Source organism: Parasteatoda tepidariorum, chromosome 11, assembly GCF_982258835.1.
Source record: "Parasteatoda tepidariorum strain Cologne lab strain chromosome 11, Ptep-v5.0, whole genome shotgun sequence".
Lineage (NCBI taxonomy): Eukaryota > Metazoa > Arthropoda > Arachnida > Araneae > Theridiidae > Parasteatoda > Parasteatoda tepidariorum.
In genome coordinates, this window is record NC_141765.1 from 82,933,409 (window position 1) to 82,955,757 (window position 22,349).

At 29.1% G+C, this 22,349-nt stretch overlaps 1 protein-coding gene across 1 annotated transcript; it reads left to right on the top strand.

Moving 5' to 3' along the window:
- Nucleotides 1-347: 347 nt before the first annotated feature.
- Nucleotides 348-21,924, top strand: vih (ubiquitin conjugating enzyme vih). Its single transcript, XM_016063544.5, has 5 exons — nt 348-834; nt 5,927-5,954; nt 8,751-8,837; nt 13,794-13,998; nt 21,192-21,924. The coding sequence occupies exons 1-5, from the start codon at nt 725-727 to the stop codon at nt 21,311-21,313; spliced, it is 552 nt and encodes a 183-aa protein (XP_015919030.1). The 5' UTR covers nt 348-724; the 3' UTR covers nt 21,314-21,924.
- The last annotated feature ends 425 nt before the right edge of the window (nt 21,925-22,349 follow it).

The following is a 22,349-nucleotide window of genomic DNA, read 5'->3' on the forward strand; positions in this document are numbered from 1 at the left end:
GCTGAGGTTGTGTATGATCGAAACGAGACTGAGTAGCAATAGCTTGAGGAGGAGGATAATGTTGCAGTCACAAGTAGCAAGTCAACTGTTCAATGTGGACCATCCATCGAAGTAGGCATTACTAGATCGAAGTGGGCGCTACTGTCAAGATAGGCGTGATCATATCACGTCCGGGTCACCAATGTGGGGGTAGAGTTAACGACAATGCCAAACTTCATCTATCAAAAGGTACCTCATGATTGAATCAAATTAGCTTGTCTTATATACCAGTGAATTGATGTTTTGTAATGGTAGTGGTAGATATGCCACAACTTGCCAGTGAAAGGCAAAGAATCGCATGCCGTCTTTTTCTCTCAACGGTGATCGGACTCACGTAAATCACATGGCCCTTTTTTCACATTTACCAACTTCTTGTACTATCAACCAAAATTTAATTGAATATCCAAAGCTGATTCGTGATTGTGACGTAAAACGGAAATAACTCGATTGCCTCAACTAACTTGCGCTGTGTCATCTTAAGCCCCTTGTAACCCTTGTACTACTATTTATATTTTCGCTGGTATTTTGTAATGAGTTTTGGCATCATAATTTGAAAAATTTTAGAAGAGGGCTTGTCCAATGACGAGTAAGCTGTACTATTAAGAAACCTGTGGCTGCGAAGTATTGCATGCGGTTTTTTAAATTTAAAAAAAATTTTGTTAGTTACAAGTGTTTTTAAAAAATTATGGCTTCACAAAACGTTGACCCCCGCATTACTAATTCCTTAGTTGAAATGTCTAAGAAATCTTCTGAAAACAATAAATCAGATTCCAGCTGTCATTCTGTTAAAAAGAGGTAAGATAATATATTAATTCAAACGTTTGCATTTTTGATGGATGTGGTTAATGTTTATTTGCTGAATGCTAATTTATTTTTGAAGCTAACACCTGTAGTTGAAAATAAAATTAATTTCTAGTTAGCAAGTGTATAATTTTTTGCTGGTTTATAGAGCTAATTTTTTTTTCTCCCTTGAAACGCAAGTCTCCTAGAGTAAGTGGAAAGCTAGATGAAAAATAAATTTAAATTAAGTTATTGTTTGCCCATTTGCTCTCCAACCGATTTTGGATATTTTTCTGCAAAGAATTTTCCTAGAATTATAAATTTAACTTTGAGATTTTCATATAATCAAATGTTTGTGATGATCCGTAATGTATGCTTTTAGAATCCTTGCTAAGAATGAAGTATAAAATCTATGCACATTAAAGGATACAATCTTTAAATGAAGAACAGATACCAACTTAAAGAAAATCAAATGTTTTTTTTTTCCTTTTATTTTTTGATGAATAAAAATATGTAATAAGAACATACATTATAGAACACCCTTTATATATATATATATATATATATATATATATATATATATATATATATATATATATATATATATATAGCTTAATTTTTCATTTCATTATTTTAGTAAGGCACTTAACCTTATGTTGTAAGTTTTCGCTTAATATATATACAGTGGAGCATCGTTTATACGACGCCGAAGGGACCACCGAAAAACGTCGTATAAACGATAACGTCGTATAATCGATTTTTACTTCTAAAACTGAAACTAACTCTGTTTTCAATTAATTTTAATGTTTAACGTGTTAATTTACATAAATTTCTAAATTAGACAAAGCAAAGCAAACAAATAACCAAAGGAGAAAAATTGCAGTGAGCCATTTGAATGTATGTTACCTTTAATTATATTTTCTTGCTATTATTCTCTACAATGATTTGAATAGCGAGTTGAAGTTACTGCTTTCTATGATGCAATTTTAAATTTCTAATCACGGCCAAATCTAATGGCTGAAGCGCACTTGTGCAATTTGCAGGAAAAAAGAGAGCTTTTACATTTTCCAAAATAATTAGTATCGATGGGTGCGCTGGGCATTGGTCGATGAATAGAGCAATTTTTCGTTTTTTCCTCTTCATAACATTGTCTAGTTTTTTCAGTCATCTAGTAAAAATTACGGTCGTCATCCAAGCATTCTTGTTGACACCCTTTTCTGCATCATTCATGTTGGCAAATTCCGCCTTTTTTTAAAATACACAAGAAAAAATAAAAAATTAAATAAAGAACAAAATCTAAAAATCGACGTATAACCGATTCTGTGCGTCGTATAAACGATATATTTTTACATTAAAATGAATAGGAATGATTTGGGACCACACTAAAACGTCGTATAAATGTAAACGCCGTATAAGTGATCGTCGTATAAACGATGATCCACTGTATGTATACATAAAAGCGCTGTTTATCAATTCATCCTTTTTCCTTTTAGTTTACTTTTTTTGAGAAAATTATATACAGAGCTTGTCTTTAATTTTCCAAAACTTCGAATTTTTCTGTTATTCTGGTACTGAGTGAGAATTAGTTTGTGAAATATGCTCATAAAATAATATAAGAGTTATTTAAAAATTGCTGGTTAAATTCAGTTAGTATTACACAACTTAATATTACACAATTTGATACATTTTAATGATGGTAAGTGAGGGCTTTTTCAAAACTCTGTGAGGTGCCCTCTTCCGTGAAGAAGCACCCTGCTCTTTTTTATTCTAAGGGATTACTCTCTTTTTCTCATAACGTTAACTTTTTCCTAATCCAAGTAAGAAAAATTCATCTCATAATTAATGTTGATAATTTTTACATTAAGACCATACATTTAAATCTACAAATCAATGACCAACAATGAAAAAATTTTAAAAATAAAAACTCATTTGAAAAGAAATTAATGTAGTTTAAAAATTGTGGTAGCATGGAAAAAATGTAATTACTGTCCCTTCTCTGAAAATGTTTAAAAGTACACAAGATTTTTTTTAAAATTTGAATCAGTAATTAATAAGTAAATAAAACAATATTGATTAATATTCTATTGGAAAATTTAATATTTTTTAAAAAAATATCTAGAATTTTGAAGAAATATTGAGAATTTTATAAGAATTTTTATTTTATCATTGTAAAAACATCTTTTTATCTCTTATATTTTTTACCTTAGGAAAGACCATATTTTGTAAGTGAACACAATTTAAAACCATAACTTGTGTTTGTTTTTTTAAAATGAATTTTTGTATCCTGGACACTAAACTGGAAGAATATCAATTTTTAAATATATTTCATGATATATTATCCATTTCCGTGTTAATAATTTGAAAACATTATAGAGAAAGTTTGTTTTACATTTTAAAATATAATTTCTATATCATCTAAATTGTTGATGGTTTAGAAATGAGCAGAAATCTGCCATCTTTTAACTAACCAATATGCAATCAAAAAACCTTTTAATGAAACAGCTCAGTAAAATGTTAGCCAACTTTTTACTTGGGTAAAAGATTTTTCTTTATCATCTTTTTATCACCTATATATATATATATATATATATATATATATGTAATTATTCTAAAATTAAATGTAATTAAAACTGAAATTGAAAATTTCTGTAATACAAAAGGATTTTTTTTTAATGAATGTAACCAAATAATTTTGCTTATAATTTTTTAAATTATAAATTAACAAAAAATTTCAAAATTTAGGTATTAATGTTGTGAAAATTATAATTTAACTTTATGAATTCTGAGTACTTCAAAATATTTAAAATATTGTATGCACTAAATTTATTTAAAATGTAGATTTAATGTTAATATTCAGGGATGATTGTAAACTGTTCTACCGTAAAGTGCTCGACTTCTCGTGCAGGTCGTCGGGCTACCGAAGCGGGAGTGCCATCCCTTCTGCGGAGGATCAAAATTGCGATGGCATATCTTCGGATCATCCTCAAGGATGTTTCCCAGACCGTCGCCAATTGTCCATTGTGCAGCTCTAGTACGACGTAAATGAACAACAACAACATCAGGGGTGATTGTACTCCGGAAAAATTCCGGATTTTTCGCTGACCGTGATTTGGAAGTTTCCGGGAATTCAAGATCAGGAAATTTCAAGAAATCATCGATCACATTTACATATAAAAATTCTTGTATATTTTAGTTAAAAATATTAGAACTAAAATTTATGCTAGGGAACTTTCATTTGTAAATATTTTTTTGGTAGAATAATAAATGTGATTTGAGATAAATTTAAGCTTAAAAAAAAATTCATTCAAATAATGCTGCATATTATTTATTTAGAATCTCATGTTTTGAAAATAGCCATGATTTAAATTTATAAAGATATAAATTTTTTGAAATGGGTCATTAATGATTTTTCTCAAGAAATTTTCAAGATTTTTAAGTTGGACTCACAATTACCCCAGAATATTACTATATAATTTTTTATAATCATTAAATGTAACAAAATAATTAGATACAAAATTTTCAAAGTGGTGACCTGATGTCACTGCATAGGTGTCAGTGGAGTGTAAAAGGTTAAAATAGTACAAATATTCTAAATTATGCAGAGCTTAATAAGAGTAAAAAGAAAACACAAAAGTGCCAAGTAAACTCCCAATTCAAAATTTAAAAAAAAAAAAAAATTGTTAATTTATGTTTTGAAATTTATTTTTTAGCTATTCAGTTTTACTTCACAAAGTTAAATATATTCATAGGAATATTCTTAATTATCTCACCGGGTTATTCTACTTCTGGCTGTTTTTTAGGCCTAAGTTTGAAAAAAAAGCACCAACCAATATAACACTTGTAGTGTTATTAATTTACAGGGTATCTGCACACCTGGAAAGTCATGAATTTTGGTATTGAACAAAATTTGTCATGATTTTAACTATATTTTAAAAAAATCATGGAAAGTCATGGATGTAGGTCGCCGTAAAATCTAATTTTTAAAATGGAATTCAACCCCCTCCAATTTTATGGTGTTCTGAATTTATTACAAAATCCCCGCTCGGTTCATATTTTATTAAAAAATAAAATGTTTTTATCATGTTCTTTAAATATTAATGTGTTCTTTTTAAAAATGAAAGAAAAAAAATTTCCAGAGTGAATTATCTTTTAAACTTCTGTGATTTCAGAATTTTTATTAATATTTATTTTTATTTTATCAATGTTAAATTCAAACTGAAGCAAGCCAGTCATCGGCAAATTTTTTTAATTCCGAAATGAGAACAGAAAAATCAGAAGTATAAATAAGAAGATGCAGACTGACAGTTTTGGTTACCTATCATTTCAATTAATGTTATTATAATGCTTTTTTAAATTTATTGTTTTTTTGTCAGAGAAAATAGTAACTTTGTTAAGTCATGAAAAATTCTTGGAATTAGTCATGGAAAGGAAAGCCATGAAAAGTCAGGGATTTGAAAAATCTAAAATGTAGCAGATACCCTGAATATAACACATTCTTTCAATTTAACTTTCACAACGCAAACAACAGATGTTCTAGGAAGACTCCACTGGCTTACTACGATGCTATCCAATAAAGAACAAACAGCTCAATTTTGCACAAGTTTAGCCAAATAAGGGATGACACTTAAAACATGGCAAAACTTACACTTAATTTATGATGTGAATAATTTATTAATTTTCTTAGATTTGTTTTAGGCTCACAACCTGTTAGAATTTATAAATTATAGAAAGCTCTTATGAATAGTAAAACTACGTCAAAATTCAAACTCAAATCACAATAATAAAACTTCTGAGAATATTAAGCTTGTTCACGCATCGCCTCATAAGCATAACATAAATGGTGGGATACACCGGAAGTTTTCCAAATTGCTTCAGATTTTAGTTTACATTCAGTCAACCATCCATTGTCAAGTAAAAATTACATTTTGTACAAATCAAGAATGTTTTACTCTGAATTTATTAGATGAAAATTAGGCGGACGGTAATTACATTCAATCAAGTTTTTTAAGGTAAAATTTTAGTTAGTTAGCTTTAGTGTAGTATTTTTATTTAATTATTGATACATTCATTTCTATTCTGCTTTTAATAAAATTTATTTGTTTAATAGGTTGCAGAAAGAATTGATGACTCTGATGGTAAGCTATTTTTATATTTTAGATGTATTACCCCATTGATTAGTTTTTAATTTATTTAAATGATAGAGTATTGTGAAAGTAAAAACTTATTACTTGTAGATCTCATTTATAATTTTACTTATCTATTAAATCGAAATGAAATCCTGCAAAATGAAAGTGAGCATTTTAATAACCAAACATTTCTTTTGATTAAGCACATGCTTATAGTGAAATATTCTAGAGCTTTACTGAAAAATAATTGAACAAATGAGGATATTGTAAGTGATTTAGGGATTAGGGTTGTTGTAATCAATATTTTGTTTCAAAAAGAATTTGGAAATTTTAAATTTAAATCTAATTAGTTTTAAAATTTAAATCCTGTTTTTTATTGTAATTAAATTGTTTTATTTAAATGTGTATTTAGAATATGCTAAATACCTATTAATTGATATTTTGTTTAAAATTGGCAAATTCTTGAAATGTTACCAGAATAGTCATCAAAATCCTAAGAAATGAAATTAATTGGTAATTGAGGGTTCACACGATATTTGAATGGCCTTGAATTTTGTTTGAAAAAATCAGGGTCTCGGAAAGTCCTTGAAAAATTTGTTTTTCTTGGGCTGATTTTCAAAATAGTAATAATAAACTTTCCTTCAAAGAGAGCATGAAACAAAAGGAAATTTCAAGCAAATTGATAGATCACTCCTCCTTTCGCCATTTTATTTACTGAAGAATTATTCAAGGTAAGCAAAGTGGGAGTTTCGAAGTCTGATTTAAATTTAGAAAAAAAAAAAAAACCTTACTTACCTCTTTTCTGTGATTGGATTGCAAAAAAGTAGGGAAACCAATAGTGAAAAGAAAATATTGGACAAAACCATGTCTAGTATTGGGCTTGTTTTAGGGGCCGTTCAAAAAGTACGTACATCCCGAAGGGGGGGGAGGGGTTTCGCTATTTTGTACGGTTTTGTACGATGGGGAGGGGGGTGGTATTATACAAAGTACGTACACTATAAGCATACACCAAATTTAAATTTGACTTTTTCCTACACACTCCTTAAATGAATATTTAATTTTATTTAAAACAGAATTATTTTAATTTTTATGAAAAAGGGGGTAGACTAATAAAATGTACGTACTCTAAGGGGGGGGAGTAAGACCATATGTACGGTAACGTACGAAGGGGGGGGAGGGGTTTAAAATTTCTCCATTTTTGTGTACGTACTTTTTGAACGGCCCCTTAACCACATGTAACGTAAACTAATTTTGAAGCATTCAGTTTTTGAAACTTTTCATTTTATTTGCTAATGTGTGACAATTTTATTCCAATTCGCAGAGAGGGAAGGGGCTTGCCAAAATTCCCATATTTTTCCAAAACTGTAAAATCTGATAATTTCTGATATATATGCAATTTAATAAGCTGTCAAATATGAAATAATTAAATAATTTGCACTAACTCAATTTTCAAAAAGATTCTTAATTAAATCTAAAGTAATTAATTCTAAAGTAAATTCTTAAAGGGGAATACATAATTTTTCCTTCCTACGTTTTTCTTTGCCTGATTATCGTTCACCTCCATGCTTAGAAAATCGGAATCTCTAGCAAATAACTTTAGTTTTTGTACCTGTTTTAGTTACCTCTCAATATGCAATGTTTCTTCAAATTTTAAGTATAATTTAACTTCATTTGATTTTTCTATAGTTTATGTTCAGATTTTTACATTTAATTTTCACTGCTAATAGGTAAGATTAAGTTCTTGTGTATTATGACTCAAATATCATGATTCGCATGAAACAGCGTTACGAATCACAAAGTTTTTTGTAAATCACTGATTGGGGTTTGCATTAAAATGATTCCTGAATCATTCGAAGTGGTATGCATTTAAGTGTTTTCTAAATCGTGCATCACATTTCTCATTCAAGTGATTCAGGAATCACACTTAGGGATTTATGTTAGAAAGATTTAATAATTACGCATCACAACTAGCTTAAAAGGGATTTTAGAATTGCTTGCGATTTTCATCAAAGTGATTTTTCAATCACACAAAGCAATTCTAATTTAAGTTACTTTTTGAATCACATTTTGCATTGCAACGATTACTGACCGGATTATGCATTGATTTTTGCGTAAAAATGATTACCAAATTGTGAATTGTGTTTTGCATTACAGTAATCAAAGAATTATGTAACACGATTTGCATTAAAGTAGTTTATGTGGCACTCGTCACAATTTACGACTTGTTACTTTGTTCATTTTTCGAACTGTATCATTGCTATTCATCTTTTGATTTATGAAACATACGTTGCATTTCAATTTGCAAGTCATACTTTGTGACATAAAGTTTACTTGATCTTCTAGGCTTGCTTCACATTTCATGTAATTTGATTTATGTGTAACATCGCTATTTGTATACACACTATTTAAAAATTTGGCATAGTGAATCATATTTAAAATATCACGCTTTGCGATTTATTATCTATTTTAAAGAAAATTTGGTAAATCTTACTTTGCTGTCTGTTAAAACTTAAAATATTGTACTATAAAAGATTTTATGTCCAAAAACATTACTGACATTCTGAAGTAATAAAAAGATATTGTTTTTAAAATTGAAATAGAAATGCTAAATATTTTCAGTTTACTCTAATATGCTTCATTAAATTTTTCATGTAAAGATTTTGCTGATATTCAATTAATTCCAGTTTTTTAAAGTTGTAAGTATGCTAATGTAAAATGGACATTTTTTGTTTGTATTCATACTGATTTTAACCACAATGTCAATATCACAATCAAGCCATTTGCTTAAATATCTTATGTTTACAGATGTGTGGAGATAAAGGTATTTCAGCTTTTCCTTCAGATGAAAATCTATTCAATTGGATTGGAACTATCAATGGACCTCAAGGAACAGTAAGATTTCAACATTCTTTTATTTCTAATTTTAAGTATCTCTATAATTTTCTTTTGAACATTTTATTTTTACTTTCGCACATTATTCTGTTAGAAAACCTTATGGGGCGTTGTTACATTCTTTGATAATCATGTTTAGAACAGAAATGCATCTTCTTTCTTTTGTGAGTAAGAAGAAAAAGGTATGTTTTTGTTGTAAGGTAATGAATAATTGAAGAAAACTATCTAATGATAGAAATTTTTGTATTAGAGTTTGGGGTTGTCTGCTGCTATGGAAACAAGAAAAAGTGCATTTCAAATTTGAGTCAACGTTTTGATACTTCTAGTTGATCCAAGTCAAAACCTGTTCTAATTCTCTCATCTTTTCTGAAAATAGTTTCACCTCTGTTATCAAAATTGGTCTTGACAGCTTGTTAACTAATGATTTTACTATTTTTACCAAAAATAGATTCAAGGGCAGGTCTAGATTTGTGGTCTTCAACAAGTGAGCACTACAATGGAAATGTGTTTAGTGCCAGTTCCATTGTAAGACAATGCAATATTTTGATTTTTTTTAATCATTCCTTCTATGGATTTCCACATGGGTTTTTAAAATCTGGATTATACAACATTATGATCTAATCTTTTTGTAATAGCTTTTTGATTAACTCTATTTGCGAGGATTTCTTTGTAAATTCACACATGGTTGTCGATGACATTTTTACTACAGGTTACCACAAGATTTTTTTAAAATCCCAATAATAATACAACAGATATGGTTTATTTTGTCCATTCGTTAACTCTTATTACCTTAAGCAAGATTTCTCATTAAAATATTTATTTCCATTATTTAATGAGAGTAATCATTATTTTTTTCATTTCCATTATTTGATGGGAGTAACCTTAATTTCCGTTATTTAATATTAATTAGTTTATTTAATTTCACAAGGAGTAAATATATATATACACCAGACACATTTTGTATATTAAAATTATATATTTTTTTAAATAAAAATATAGGTAAAATGTTATTACTGCCTGTGTCCCTAATACATATTTTTGAACTTCTTAAGTAATGTACTATATTATGAGGTGTTAGAGATAAATCCATACAAATTCTGATAATCACTTAATCTGATTCTGTATAATCAGTGTTAGTAGAATAATTTGCATATTTCTTCTACATACCATTTTGTATGTGTCTGTAACTTTTGTGTAATTATTGTCCGAAGCACAAAAAGTGCCAATAAAATACACTAGACTTCAATTGGATAAAATATTTCCATGTTGTGAAGGACTTTTCTATACATTTCAGTACTACTTCTTTTGGGTCGATAAGTATAATTTCATCTTAATCCTGTGGGTAACTTTATAGAATGTAATTACTATTCACTGATTTTTTTCTAAGAAATTTCAAGCAAATAAAATTTTTAATTTGTTCAAAATGTGATAACTTTTATAAAATATGGATAGCTTAAAGAGATTAGTTTTTCATCTATCCGGCCAAAATTGTTTTTAAACTGCTGTTTGTAGAAAATGCAACACCATGAAAGAATCATCAGAATCAAATGAAATTTAATGCAGAAACGACTTGTACTGATACAAATAAATGATGAAATTTTCAAAACAAAAGAAACAAATTAAGCGTCCGAAATCAGTATTTGGTGCAGCCACCACGCGCTGCAATAAGTGCTGCTATACGACGTGGCATGGAGTCAAACAGATGTTGAATATCTGCTTGAGGAAGAGAATTCCATATCGCTTGTATGCGCAACCAAAGTTCGTCTTTGGAAACTGCAGGACGCGGATCACGAGTGAGACGCCGACCAACCATATCCCACACGTGCTCAATAGGCGACATATCCGGCGAATAAGCAGGCCAAGGAAGAAGTTGCATGCGTTGTGCTGAACAGAAGTCTCTAACAGTCCGCGCAACATGTGGGCGTGCATTATCCTGCTGAAAGATAGCTCCAGGGATGCCTTGAAGGAAAGGAACGACTTCGGGCTGTAGCACTTCACGGACGTATCTGTTGCTATTGAGATTACCCTCAATTCGTATCAAATTGGATCGTCCATGATACGAAATCGCACCCCAGACCATAACTCCGGGTGTTCGACCACTATGTCGTTCAATAATACACTCAGGAAGGCAGCGTTGACCGGCATAACGTCTAACACGAACACGGCCATCATGGGTCCACAAATTGAAGCGTGATTCATCTGAAAAGACAACTTGGTGCCAATCAGCTCGCCAGTCTCTGTGCTCAAGAGCCCACTGCCGACGCAGCCGTCGATGATCCACCTTGAGGGGAATCCTGTATAATGGCACCCTTGCACGCAATCCACGGCGCAGCAGACGACGACGAATTGACGAAGCCGACAATTGTACACCTGTAGCAGTAGACCAATGTGCTGCCAGCTGCCTGGAGGAAGCTGTGCGATCATTCACCGCCATGCGGAGCAGGTGTCGATCATCGCGCTCTGACGTCACCTTCTGTCGTCCAGTGCCTGTTTTTCGAGTTGTTCGGTGCTCGTCGGTCCACTGCTTCCAAACTCGCATCACTGTGGAACTGTTCCGCTGCATACGAGCTGCTATTGCGCGATAGGAAAATCCTCCTTCTCGAAGGCCGATTATCCTCCCTCGTTCAAACTCCGTAAGTTGCTTGAATTTCTTATTCTTCCGTCGTGGAGGCATACTCAGGTCTCACTAAACGTTTGCCACTAACAAATAATCATAGACTATTTTCAACGTCCCGCTACAGCACTTTATTTATACGCTTTCAGCATCAATTCAGAGGGCGCGCGCCACGCACGCGCGATGGCTCTGAAACTTTATTAATTTGCATAATATCCTATAATTGACATTTGCTGCGAATTTCATTTGATTCTGATGATTCCTTCATGGTGTTGCATTTTCTACAAACAGCAGTTTATAATTACCATTCCTGTAATTAGTCTTTCTGAAATGCACTAAGGGTCTATAATTACTTGATTATTTGAAAATTTTTTTATTGCATTTGACACATTTTGTTATATTATATACTTAGTTTCTTTTTTGTCAGATTTCAAACAATAAAAATAACATTTGACATTGAGAACATTGTTAGTAAGCATAAGAATACATAATTTTACAACGTGGAGCTATGACTGACTTTGAGTGACTTTTATGACTGTTATTAATGTTAAGATAAAATTAAAATGATCTACCTACAAGAATTTAGACAGTTATAAATACATAATGTGATGTGATCATCACAATGTTTGCTGTTCCAATTGCCTACTGGACTGTCTCCAACTGAAGTGCCCTCTTGGTTGTCTTTGGCCTTTGCGAGATTTCTAAGGCTTAGCGTGTTGACTTTTGGAGATTCTCACCGCTGAAGAGGGGAATGGTATCTTTTGGAGATAGACCAGTATTCCCCGTAGAACTCTCTGCGAAGGTTGATACTTTTCCTTTTTGCGTTTTTTTCTCTCCCCCTGTGTGCTCCCAGATTGCAGATCTCGTATTCATTCTTATCATTTTGATTAATTCTCAAATATCTTTTAATTATCATTCATCTTGAATTTTCCTACATTTTTTTGGCAACTTTATGATGCTTACTCAAATTTGATATCTTCTCTTTGGAGCACACAGGTAGGACGTGGACCCACGTGGTAGATATGTCCTCCTGCCAGCTTATATATCTTCTGCAACGTAACAATTGGCATTGCCAATGTACAAAATTATAAAATGATGCCTGGATAAAATTTGTCTTGCCAAAATAAAGAATGCTGTCTGAATGAAATGTGTCTTTTCATTTTGGAGATTTGAATTAACTCACAATGACCAATGATTTTTCATTTTACCTGGGTGTAACACTTTTCAACCCTCCTTAAAATGGTCTGCTCCAAACACCACCTTCAACCAACACCGACCTCAGCAGAATACATATATTTTTTTTTAATTGTAAGCATTTTTTTAATTTCCTCTTTAAATTTTTAATTCTAAGTTTATTTGGCATTTTTGTTATTTTTCTACTCTTATTAAGAATTGAATAATTTAGTATATCTGCTCAATTGATTTAAATTATCTATATTTCTTTACTACCGTTTTTTTCCCGCTGTATTGTGGTGCTATATATATATTTTTTAATTAAAATTGAATATATACAATATACTAATTTTTTTGTGTGGTTCACTGTATATTTTGACCACTGTACTGTCAGTACATACTGCAATATTAGACTGGTATTTTTTAAAAATATGTCTGGAAAAGTCAAGGAATTTTATCTTCTGCTTGAGTAACAAAGCAACCCTGTTTTTTTCCAAAAATTATTTTAAAGAATTTTTTAGGTTGATTTTTTTCAACTAATATTGTCATGTTTGTAGGTGAGTTAAAAGATATGTCAAATATTCTTTAACATAAAATTCAATTACATGCAAAGCCTCACATTTCAAGGTTTCCATTATAAAAATCCTGCACTGTATTTCAGATTAACATCTATAACTAATAATGACTTTTGATGAATGACTTTTGATGTCTATAATTTTATTGTAAATCTGTCTTGTCAGTTTCCTCTCACATTAGCACGTTCGTAGCTTTCCTAAAGTTTTGGAGAAAAAAAATCACTCATATCAGCATCAAATTCGCCTCATAAATTAGCTCTTAAGTCTTTTACCAAAGTGGTCTTTTGTTAAACTTGTCATTGATTATAAAATAAGAAAAACCCTCACAAAAAAAAAAAACTGGTCATTTTAATTTTTTCCTTTAATCAGACCTACAATTTTTCAGTAGTTTTTCTGAGTTCAGTATTTTTTTAAAATCTTTTTTATTAAAATTTTTTGTGTGCTAATTGATTAGTGTCTGAAAATGCTGATGAATTGGCTACTGCATTTGTGCCTGTTAGTCATTAGTGCTATGTCTGTTTAATGCTTTAGCTATTGAAAATGTGTTTTGTCATGTTTGAATCTGAGCAAATTATGAAGTGAATTTTTTTTTAGGTTTATGAGAGTTTGACTTATAAATTGAAGCTAGAATTTCCAAATAACTATCCATTTAGTGCACCTAGTGTTCGCTTCACAACACCTTGTTTTCATCCAAATGTTGATGAGCAAGGAAATATTTGTCTTGACATATTAAAAGAAAAGTGGACCGCATTGTATGATGTAAGGACAATTTTGCTGTCTCTTCAGTCTCTATTGGGTGGTATGTATCCATGTTTATTTCTATATTCATTTTTTTAATTGCTTTCTCATTAAAGTTAATCGGAAAAATGTTTCTTTATCTTTATAAAATAGTATCTTATTACTAAAAAAATTAAGCATATCATAATATTATTGAGTAAGTTAAATATCCGGGTATATTTGATTTTGATTGAAAATTGAAAGATATTTTGCCTGATTTTTTAAATAAAATTATAAATGTTTAGTAAGTTATTTGAAATATATTTCGGAATGTAAAATCTTATTTCTAACTTACGTTATTGTAAAATTTAAACCTTTAATATAATATTAATTATATAAAGTATGCAGTAGAGCATGGGTCGCCAAACTTTTTTAATCGATCCCTATATAATTTTTTGAAATCTCCATCGACCTCCATAAAAGTAATTTTCTGTTAATTAAAATAAAACTATTAGATGCTGTGTTTGTACATTTATTTTATGATTTTAAACATTTATTAAAGTAATAGTACATTGTAACAATAGTTTTATGAAAAATATATTAATGTTGAAATTTGAATACCTTAATATTAATTAAATAATGAGTAATTATAAGTAAGTAGAAATAATAAGTAAAGCCACTGCAGATTTATTGCTTCTTAATCAATGAGATGGGTGTGTCTGGTATATTTTTGCAAGGTTCGCTATATTGGGTTCAAAATCTCCACATTTAATTTATTTCCGTACTTAGTTAAGATTGAATTTACGTGGCTGAAACCGGCTTCAACCATATAGGAACTTGGAAATGCTAGCATAAATGGCTGAGCTATTTCGTAAAGTTTTACATATTTTTGCATTATATTTATATTTGTCCAAAATTTGCTTATTGTTAAATTTTTAAAAAGCGTCTTTGCTTGAAGATCCGATAATAATTCAGCAAGCTTATCTTGCAGTTTTGTCTCGGGCTGTACTAATCCATATTACTAATGCTTTCCTTCTTTTTTACATGTATTGATAATTAAAATTGATATCTAAACTAAACGAATGGTTTTATCAAAACAATGACTAATTATCAAAAACTGTAAAAGTTTCAATAATGACACTGCAAATATTCAGCACTGTTCACAGTTTACAAAGATAGCTGAAACTGCATATGATATTTGCGTTTTTAACATCAATACTAGTCACATGTGACATTTGGACAAGCGCACATAGGCATATGACTTATAAACCAGCTTGCTTCACTCGAATAAATATATGTTTAGTAATTTTTGTTTTATAAAGAAACTGATATTAAGTCAATTACAAAAAAATTCACAAATTTTACATACAACAGTTCTTAATACGCAAATCACACAAATTACGTATGTGTGATTTGCGTATTAAGAGTTGTTTTTTTCCCAACCCCCAATCGACACTTCCGATTCGAATCGACCCCCATTTGACCCCCGCTTTTGCTGAATAGACCCCTGGGGGTCTATACAGACCACTTTAGCGACCTCTGCAGTAGAGTGTCAATCTTGAGCCACCTTTTTCATAAAACTAAGTTAACTAAGGTTGATTCAGAATTTCTTCTGTTAGTTTCTTTTTTTACTTCTAAAATTGTTTTTTGATGGACAATGGAACACTGTTATTTGAATGTTAACTAAAATTGATATCTTTAATTTTTTCATTTTTATTGGGATTGATTTTTCTTCTATTTCTAAAATGTTTTTTGATAAACAAGGAAATACTTTGGGTAGGCATCAAAATTATATGAATTGGTCAGTAATATAACATTTATTGCATTTACATTTAATTGTTACTTACCTTTTATTGCTACTTACTTTCTATTTTGCTGTTACTTGTTATGTGTACATTTCACTACAATGTGTTTATGTGTATCATAAATAGTTATTGTTCAAATTATGAGTTAGTTATTAAATGTTGAACTTTTTTTCATCTACATAGTAGTTCATCCTAAATTTATGCTATTTCATTACTATTTCAGTTTTGCAAATAAATTAGTAAATAATTTAAAATAATAAATTTTCAATGACCTATAGAAGGACTTGTTTTTGTTCTTATTTTTTAATTGATAATTTATTCTTCATTGTTTTAATTAGTGGTTATAATAACATTTAATGTAATTTTTGTTTTATAACAATGATTCACTAAATGGAGGATTTTTAATTTCTCTTTCATGTGAGTTTAAAGTTGATAATTTCAACCAACCAGACAATCATTAAAAATACTTTTGTACAAAAGTGTTCATATTTACTGTGTTTTCATTTCAAGATTATTTACAATTATTGTATTAAGGGAATCTAGGACTCCTTTACAAATTTAAATTACAAATAAAATTTGCTAAAATTATAATTAAATACAATAGTATAAGGTGTAATTACTAATTGATACTGGTTATTTATTTTACGCAACAGTAATATAAAAAGTTTTCATGTATTGATTTGAAACTATTCTGTGTTTAGTATTTATCAGGGATGAGATTTTTCTGCTTTTTAGCGGATTTCCGCATTTTTATCAAAACTTCAGATTTTCTAAAAATTTCACCTTTTTTTATAAGTATTCCACTTTTTCAGAAAATTCACCAATTTTCAAAGAGAAACAGAAAATCCAAACTACATAGCTACCAATCCTTTCTCATTTTTACTTATTTGAGCTATTTCCTCCCCTGTTACACGCAGCAGATAAGATTTTCTGAATTTTTTACCCGCCCTCCAAATAGATCCAATTTTCGTAGCTCAAACGACGCTGCTTCTGACAATCCTTTTCGAGGCCCCAAGCCTGGAATCTGCTAATATCTCGATTCATATTCACGCGATTTAAATATCAAACATAACTTTTCATACTTGCGTGTTGCGATTCTTACTTGCACGATTTGAATATTGTACGTTGTGATTCTTATTTACGAGATTTGAAAATCAGATATTGTGATTCATATTTACACCTTTTTAAAAACCTATGTAGCGATTCGTATTCACGCAAGTTTAAAATTCAATGTCTTGATTTGCTCATGCGGTTTATAATATCAAACATTGATTTTCGTATTTATATGCGATTTTAAAATAAGGCATTGAGATTCGCATTCACGCATTCTAAAAATTATGCATCATATTTGCAAAATTATGCGAAATTATTTATGCAATCTAAAAATTACGCATCATGATTCGTATTTACGAATTACCTTTTTAAAAACCTATGTAGCGATTCGTATTCACGCAAGTTTAAAATTCAATGTCTTGATTTGCTCATGCGGTTTATAATATCAAACATTGATTTTCGTATTTATATGCGATTTTAAAATAAGGCATTGAGATTCGCATTCACGCATTCTAAAAATTATGCATCATATTTGCAAAATTATGCGAAATTATTTATGCAATCTAAAAATTACGCATCATGATTCGTATTTACGCGATCTAAAAAATTATGAATCATGATTTGTATTTACACGTTTTGAAAATTCTATATCCCAGTTTGTATTTTCTCATTTTCAAAATTGTATATCTAGTTTCATATTCATTCGATTTCAAAATCCATAATTGTTATTCATATTCACACAATTTTAAGATCAACTATCGCGATTCTTGTAAGAAATTTTTTTAAAAATTAGTTACTATAAAGGTGACTGTTTTTCTAACAACGACTATTAGTATATGTAAGTGTTACAACATCAGAGAAACTGGAAGGGAATATATTCAAAACTTACATTCTGTGCTTGCAAAGAAGAAAAAAATATGATTTGTCACAAGATGTTTGAAGGTGGACTAACGACTAAATATAGCAAATATAAAAGATATAGCAAACAAAAGCAATCACTTAAAAGGGGATTTAATAAATTTTTTTTTTTTTGGAAAAAGAGTTAATTAACTCATCATCAAAATTTTATTTATGCTATAAAATGCAAAATTCTTATCAAATAAGAAACAATTAACTAAACAGTTGCTGATTGTCATGCAATTTTTCAAACTGAAATAGCAATTTTTTTATATTAAAGAGTTACTACATATTTCTACTTCACTATTATTGATTTGTTTCAGAGGGCTCTAGTTAGATTAGACTATAATATGAACATAATGATTCGGTCCATTGTTAAAGTTTTTTTTCCCAATATAATTTAAAAAGTAATATTACTGATATATTTGCTATAAATTACATAACAGTATTTATTAAAAGAAATGAAATATTAATGTATATTCTCAGTAGTTTTAATTTGCTAAACCAGGTAGTTTTTCAAGTAATAATTGTCTCATGTTAACTGAGGAAAAATATAATTTCCAACTTTATTTTTTCAATTGGTAATTTTTATTTTCACTAAATGCTAAGTATCAATGTAATCATTTATATAATAATAGATTAGTACACATTTGTATGTCAACACATTATTTATTACCTTAAACTGTCTGGAATTTGTTATTAAAGGGTTGCGCTTGCGTAAAATTTACTATCATGCAAATTCAGCTTTTTTGCTTTTTGGCTAATCTCATCCCTGATTTATAAAATTATTCTGAAAACTGTTAAAACTTTTTATAATAAGCAAAATTGATTCAGAAATTAATACTATATTTATCATTTGTATGGTAAAAGTTGCTTTTAATACACCTAAGTATAGCAAATCATACTTTTGCCTTTTTTAAAAGTTTCTCAGTATATTGGAATTCAAAATTTATGATAGTCTGTTGGTTTATAACCACTAGAACTAGTCTGTTGGTTTGTCACCACTTATTTGTATTCATGTGATTTGATAATCCAATACACAATTTGTGTATTCCTGTTTCTGAAATCCAATATCGCATTTCATATTCATACATAATAAGTGTGTTGGTCTGTGACCATTAATTCGTATTCATGCTATTTGAAAATCCAATACCACAATTTCTGTATTCATGTTTTTGAAATCAAATGTCACGAATCATATTCGCGCAATTTTAAAATCCAATATCTTAATTTTTGCTTTAAAGGTTTAATTGTATTCTTCACTGGTGAAAAATTATATTAAACATGCATGGTAAATAATTTAATTTCTAGATTTTGCTAATAAGATCTTTTTACCTTTAAGTGATTAAAATTTTTAATTTACTGACTAAATGAAATAACTAATCCACAAAATTTTCTTAATTTCTAACTCTGTATACATACACTGTTCTCAAAAATGACTTGATTTTTCTTAAATTGTTCTGATATTTTCTTTGATCCATTTCAAAGCCTGAGTATTAAAAACAAATTAAATATACATAATTATTAATAATTTATTTAAAAATGTTTCACAGATACTATAAATTGGAATCTGAATAAGATAATACTGTTAACAAAAGTATGAACTGAATAAATAATCTGAATAAAATTTCATTTGCTTTATGAAGACTTTGTATTTTGAACTAAATAAGCTCAAATATAAATCTAAAGCATTATAAAAACTTTCTTTGCCTCTTTTTTCCTAAAATTAATATTAAGAATTATATTTATTAGTTTGCGTCATGATGCTCAAATTAACCATTTTATTTAGAAAAAAAATTAAGTTTTGAAAACTTTTATGCTGTTTTATATTGCTCTTTACGATGTTTATGCTAATAAATCACAAGATGCCTTGATTTTCATAAATATTTAATTAAAATTTTATGGCATAAATTTACTTATAAACTTTTGAACAATAAGCTGTAAAGTATTAACATGATTAGTATTTCACTTAAAATAGAAAACAGGACCATGGGTACCAGTCTTCCATTCTAAAGACAGAAATCAATTTTGAAAAAAAAAAAAAAAATTCTGCTGGCAGAATTCCTTCGATTATGAATACAAGTTTAAAATTTTTTTGTTCTCTTGCAAAATAAGTTTAATAAATTATGCTTTAGAAAAAATTAGCTATCAAAAATATTTTTGCGACAATTTTTTTTCTAAAAAAGCAAACATTTTAGTACATAAACAAAAATTTTTCAAATTGTTGCAAAAACAGCAAGAAATTATGCCAAACTGATGAAAGAATAAGATTGCATAAACAGCTGTAGCTAACAAGGATGCAGTAGTAATCTTCTCGCTGACTGTCCTGCAATCCAGAATAAAACAAAGTTTTTGCCAATCCGTGGACAAAAGGATCTGCAAATTTTTTTCTTAAAAAGAAGTTTTAAATCCTTTCTCGCTGCTTTGAGCTGACACTTCATTAAATCCTGATGGAGATATCAATGAAACCAGTGTTTTCATCATAGAAAAAAAATGGGTGAGAATTTCTCACCCTTTCTCAAAAACAGGGTGAGATTTCAAAAAGTTAAGTGAGATTTCTAAAAACTAAAAAAACAAAAACTCTCGAAAAAAAAATCATTTCTTTAATTATAATAAATTTTTAACATTTTCTATTTTTTAAAGCATTGAATATTTTTGGTGCATCATCATAGAAGATTTTGCCTTTACAAGGTATTTGTCCATCTTACATTAGCACATAAAAAATTTGAATATCTTACATGAAGAAACCTTACGGTATAAACACGTGATTGCAGAGAAGTGTGTTCGGAAAGGGGTTCCGTGGTTGTGTTCTGTTGTTCGAAAAGGTTCTGAACAATACTGGTAAATAGGGAAGATGGAACAGGGCAGATGTTGGAAATATAATGAAAGATGCAGGAAGAAAAGTGAAACGGATTTTACTCTAAATGGCGTAATTCGAAGCTTTTCCAAAATGCGAGAAATTCGCGAATTTTCAAATTGATTTATAGAATGCGCGAATTTCTCGCGGTAATAATTTTTTAATGCGAGAAAAGAAAAAAATATGCGAGATTCTCGCGTTCTCGCGCTCTAGTGAAAACACTGATGAAACCCATTTTATCCTTTTAAAGAAATCATTGCATTTTTTAAAAATATCAGTACTATTTTTATATCTTACATATCTGTACAATTTAATAATTTTAAATTTCTGTTGCAGAATCTCCCCTAAAGATGTGATATTTAACATAAATAATTAAAACACTAACCTTTTCACAACATTTTATTTATTTTTATTTGTTTATTCTATTTTTTGTCGTAAAAATGTTGGTGATGAGGATTTTTTTTTTAAATGGGTACTTTTTCCTTCCCCACTTTCCTTTCTTACTCTCATCATTAACTACTCTTATGTCATAAAACTATACTTAAGCTTTTTATTAATTGTACATTTCACTCTTGAAGTTGTATAATGCTATTGCATATTATGTGTTATATTTTACATACTTAAAAACTTATGTTGTGTATCTAAATGTTTTATGTATTTCAGAACCTAATGTTGACAGTCCCTTAAACTCGCAAGCTGCACAAATGTGGAAAGACCAAACAACATATAAACTTATTCTGCATGAAAAATATGAACATGATGTACGGCATAAACAAAAGATGTAAATTTAAGTAATTTCATCCTTTAGCAAGGTTATTTGCATTTGTATATTTTGTCTCTTATTAAATATTAATTTATGACATTGTTTTTATGGTTTTAAAAATGTGTTGTGTGTAAAAATTCATGTACATAAAAGTATATAAAACCATGCAAATTTTATAGTACATTAGTAGGTCAATATGAAATGATTCTGAAATAATTATTTTTCTTTTTGATTTTATATTTTGTTTGCCATAATTTTTTATATAAATAGTTTACAGGATTGCTATATGATGAAATTTGCTAAGAAAAATAATTGTATTTGAAGTAGTTTGCTTTTACATTTTCTATTAATTTGAAAGTTTTTAATAGACATAAAAATTTTGAAATTTTTTAATTTTCTGTTACAATCATCAGTATATATATTTTTTTCATTTATAAATGCATTCTTGTAAAATACTTAATTTTTTTTTATAAGAAATATGTTTTGGTTTGAAATAGCATGGCGTTTCCTTTGTCTTTTGGTCAGTAATCAGTGCATAATATTTATTTGCTTTCCATATATCATTTTTTAAAGATTACTCGTAAATCATTGTACTCAGATATTAAAAGAAAATTAAAATGTGCTAATTGTTTTTATAGGTCTCTTTATTTACTCTCACTTTATTTAACCTTTGTATTCACTTGGAATTATACGTAAAATGTTAATAGTTAAGCAAAAATCCAATTATTCAAGCCAAAATACCTTCATTTTATACACACACACACACATATATTTGATTTTTCCTTTCCCCCTTTAGACAAGTGTTAAATAGCTCTTTTTCTACAAAATAGAAACATTGATTCAATTTTGTAGATTTAAAATTTGCCCCATTTAGACTGACACCAAGGAAAATCTTCCTTAACTTCTGCCATTGCAGCTCACCAATTTTGGTTTAATTATTCTCATCCTCAAAAATAATTTTGTTTAAAAATTTCTTGTTTCTATATTTTGTTAAAGGTTTCTAGAGATTCTTATAACTTAAATTTTTTTAAACCTTCCTTTTCTTATATTTTTGTCAG

Coding starts and splice junctions, on each gene's coding strand:
- vih (XM_016063544.5), top strand. CDS start 725: ATGGCTTCACAAAACGTTGACCCCCGCATTACTAATTCCTTAGTTGAA. Junction 835..5,926: donor TGTCATTCTGTTAAAAAGAG/GTAAGATAATAT, acceptor TTTGTTTAATAG/GTTGCAGAAAGAATTGATGA. Junction 8,838..13,793: donor TCAATGGACCTCAAGGAACA/GTAAGATTTCAA, acceptor ATTTTTTTTTAG/GTTTATGAGAGTTTGACTTA.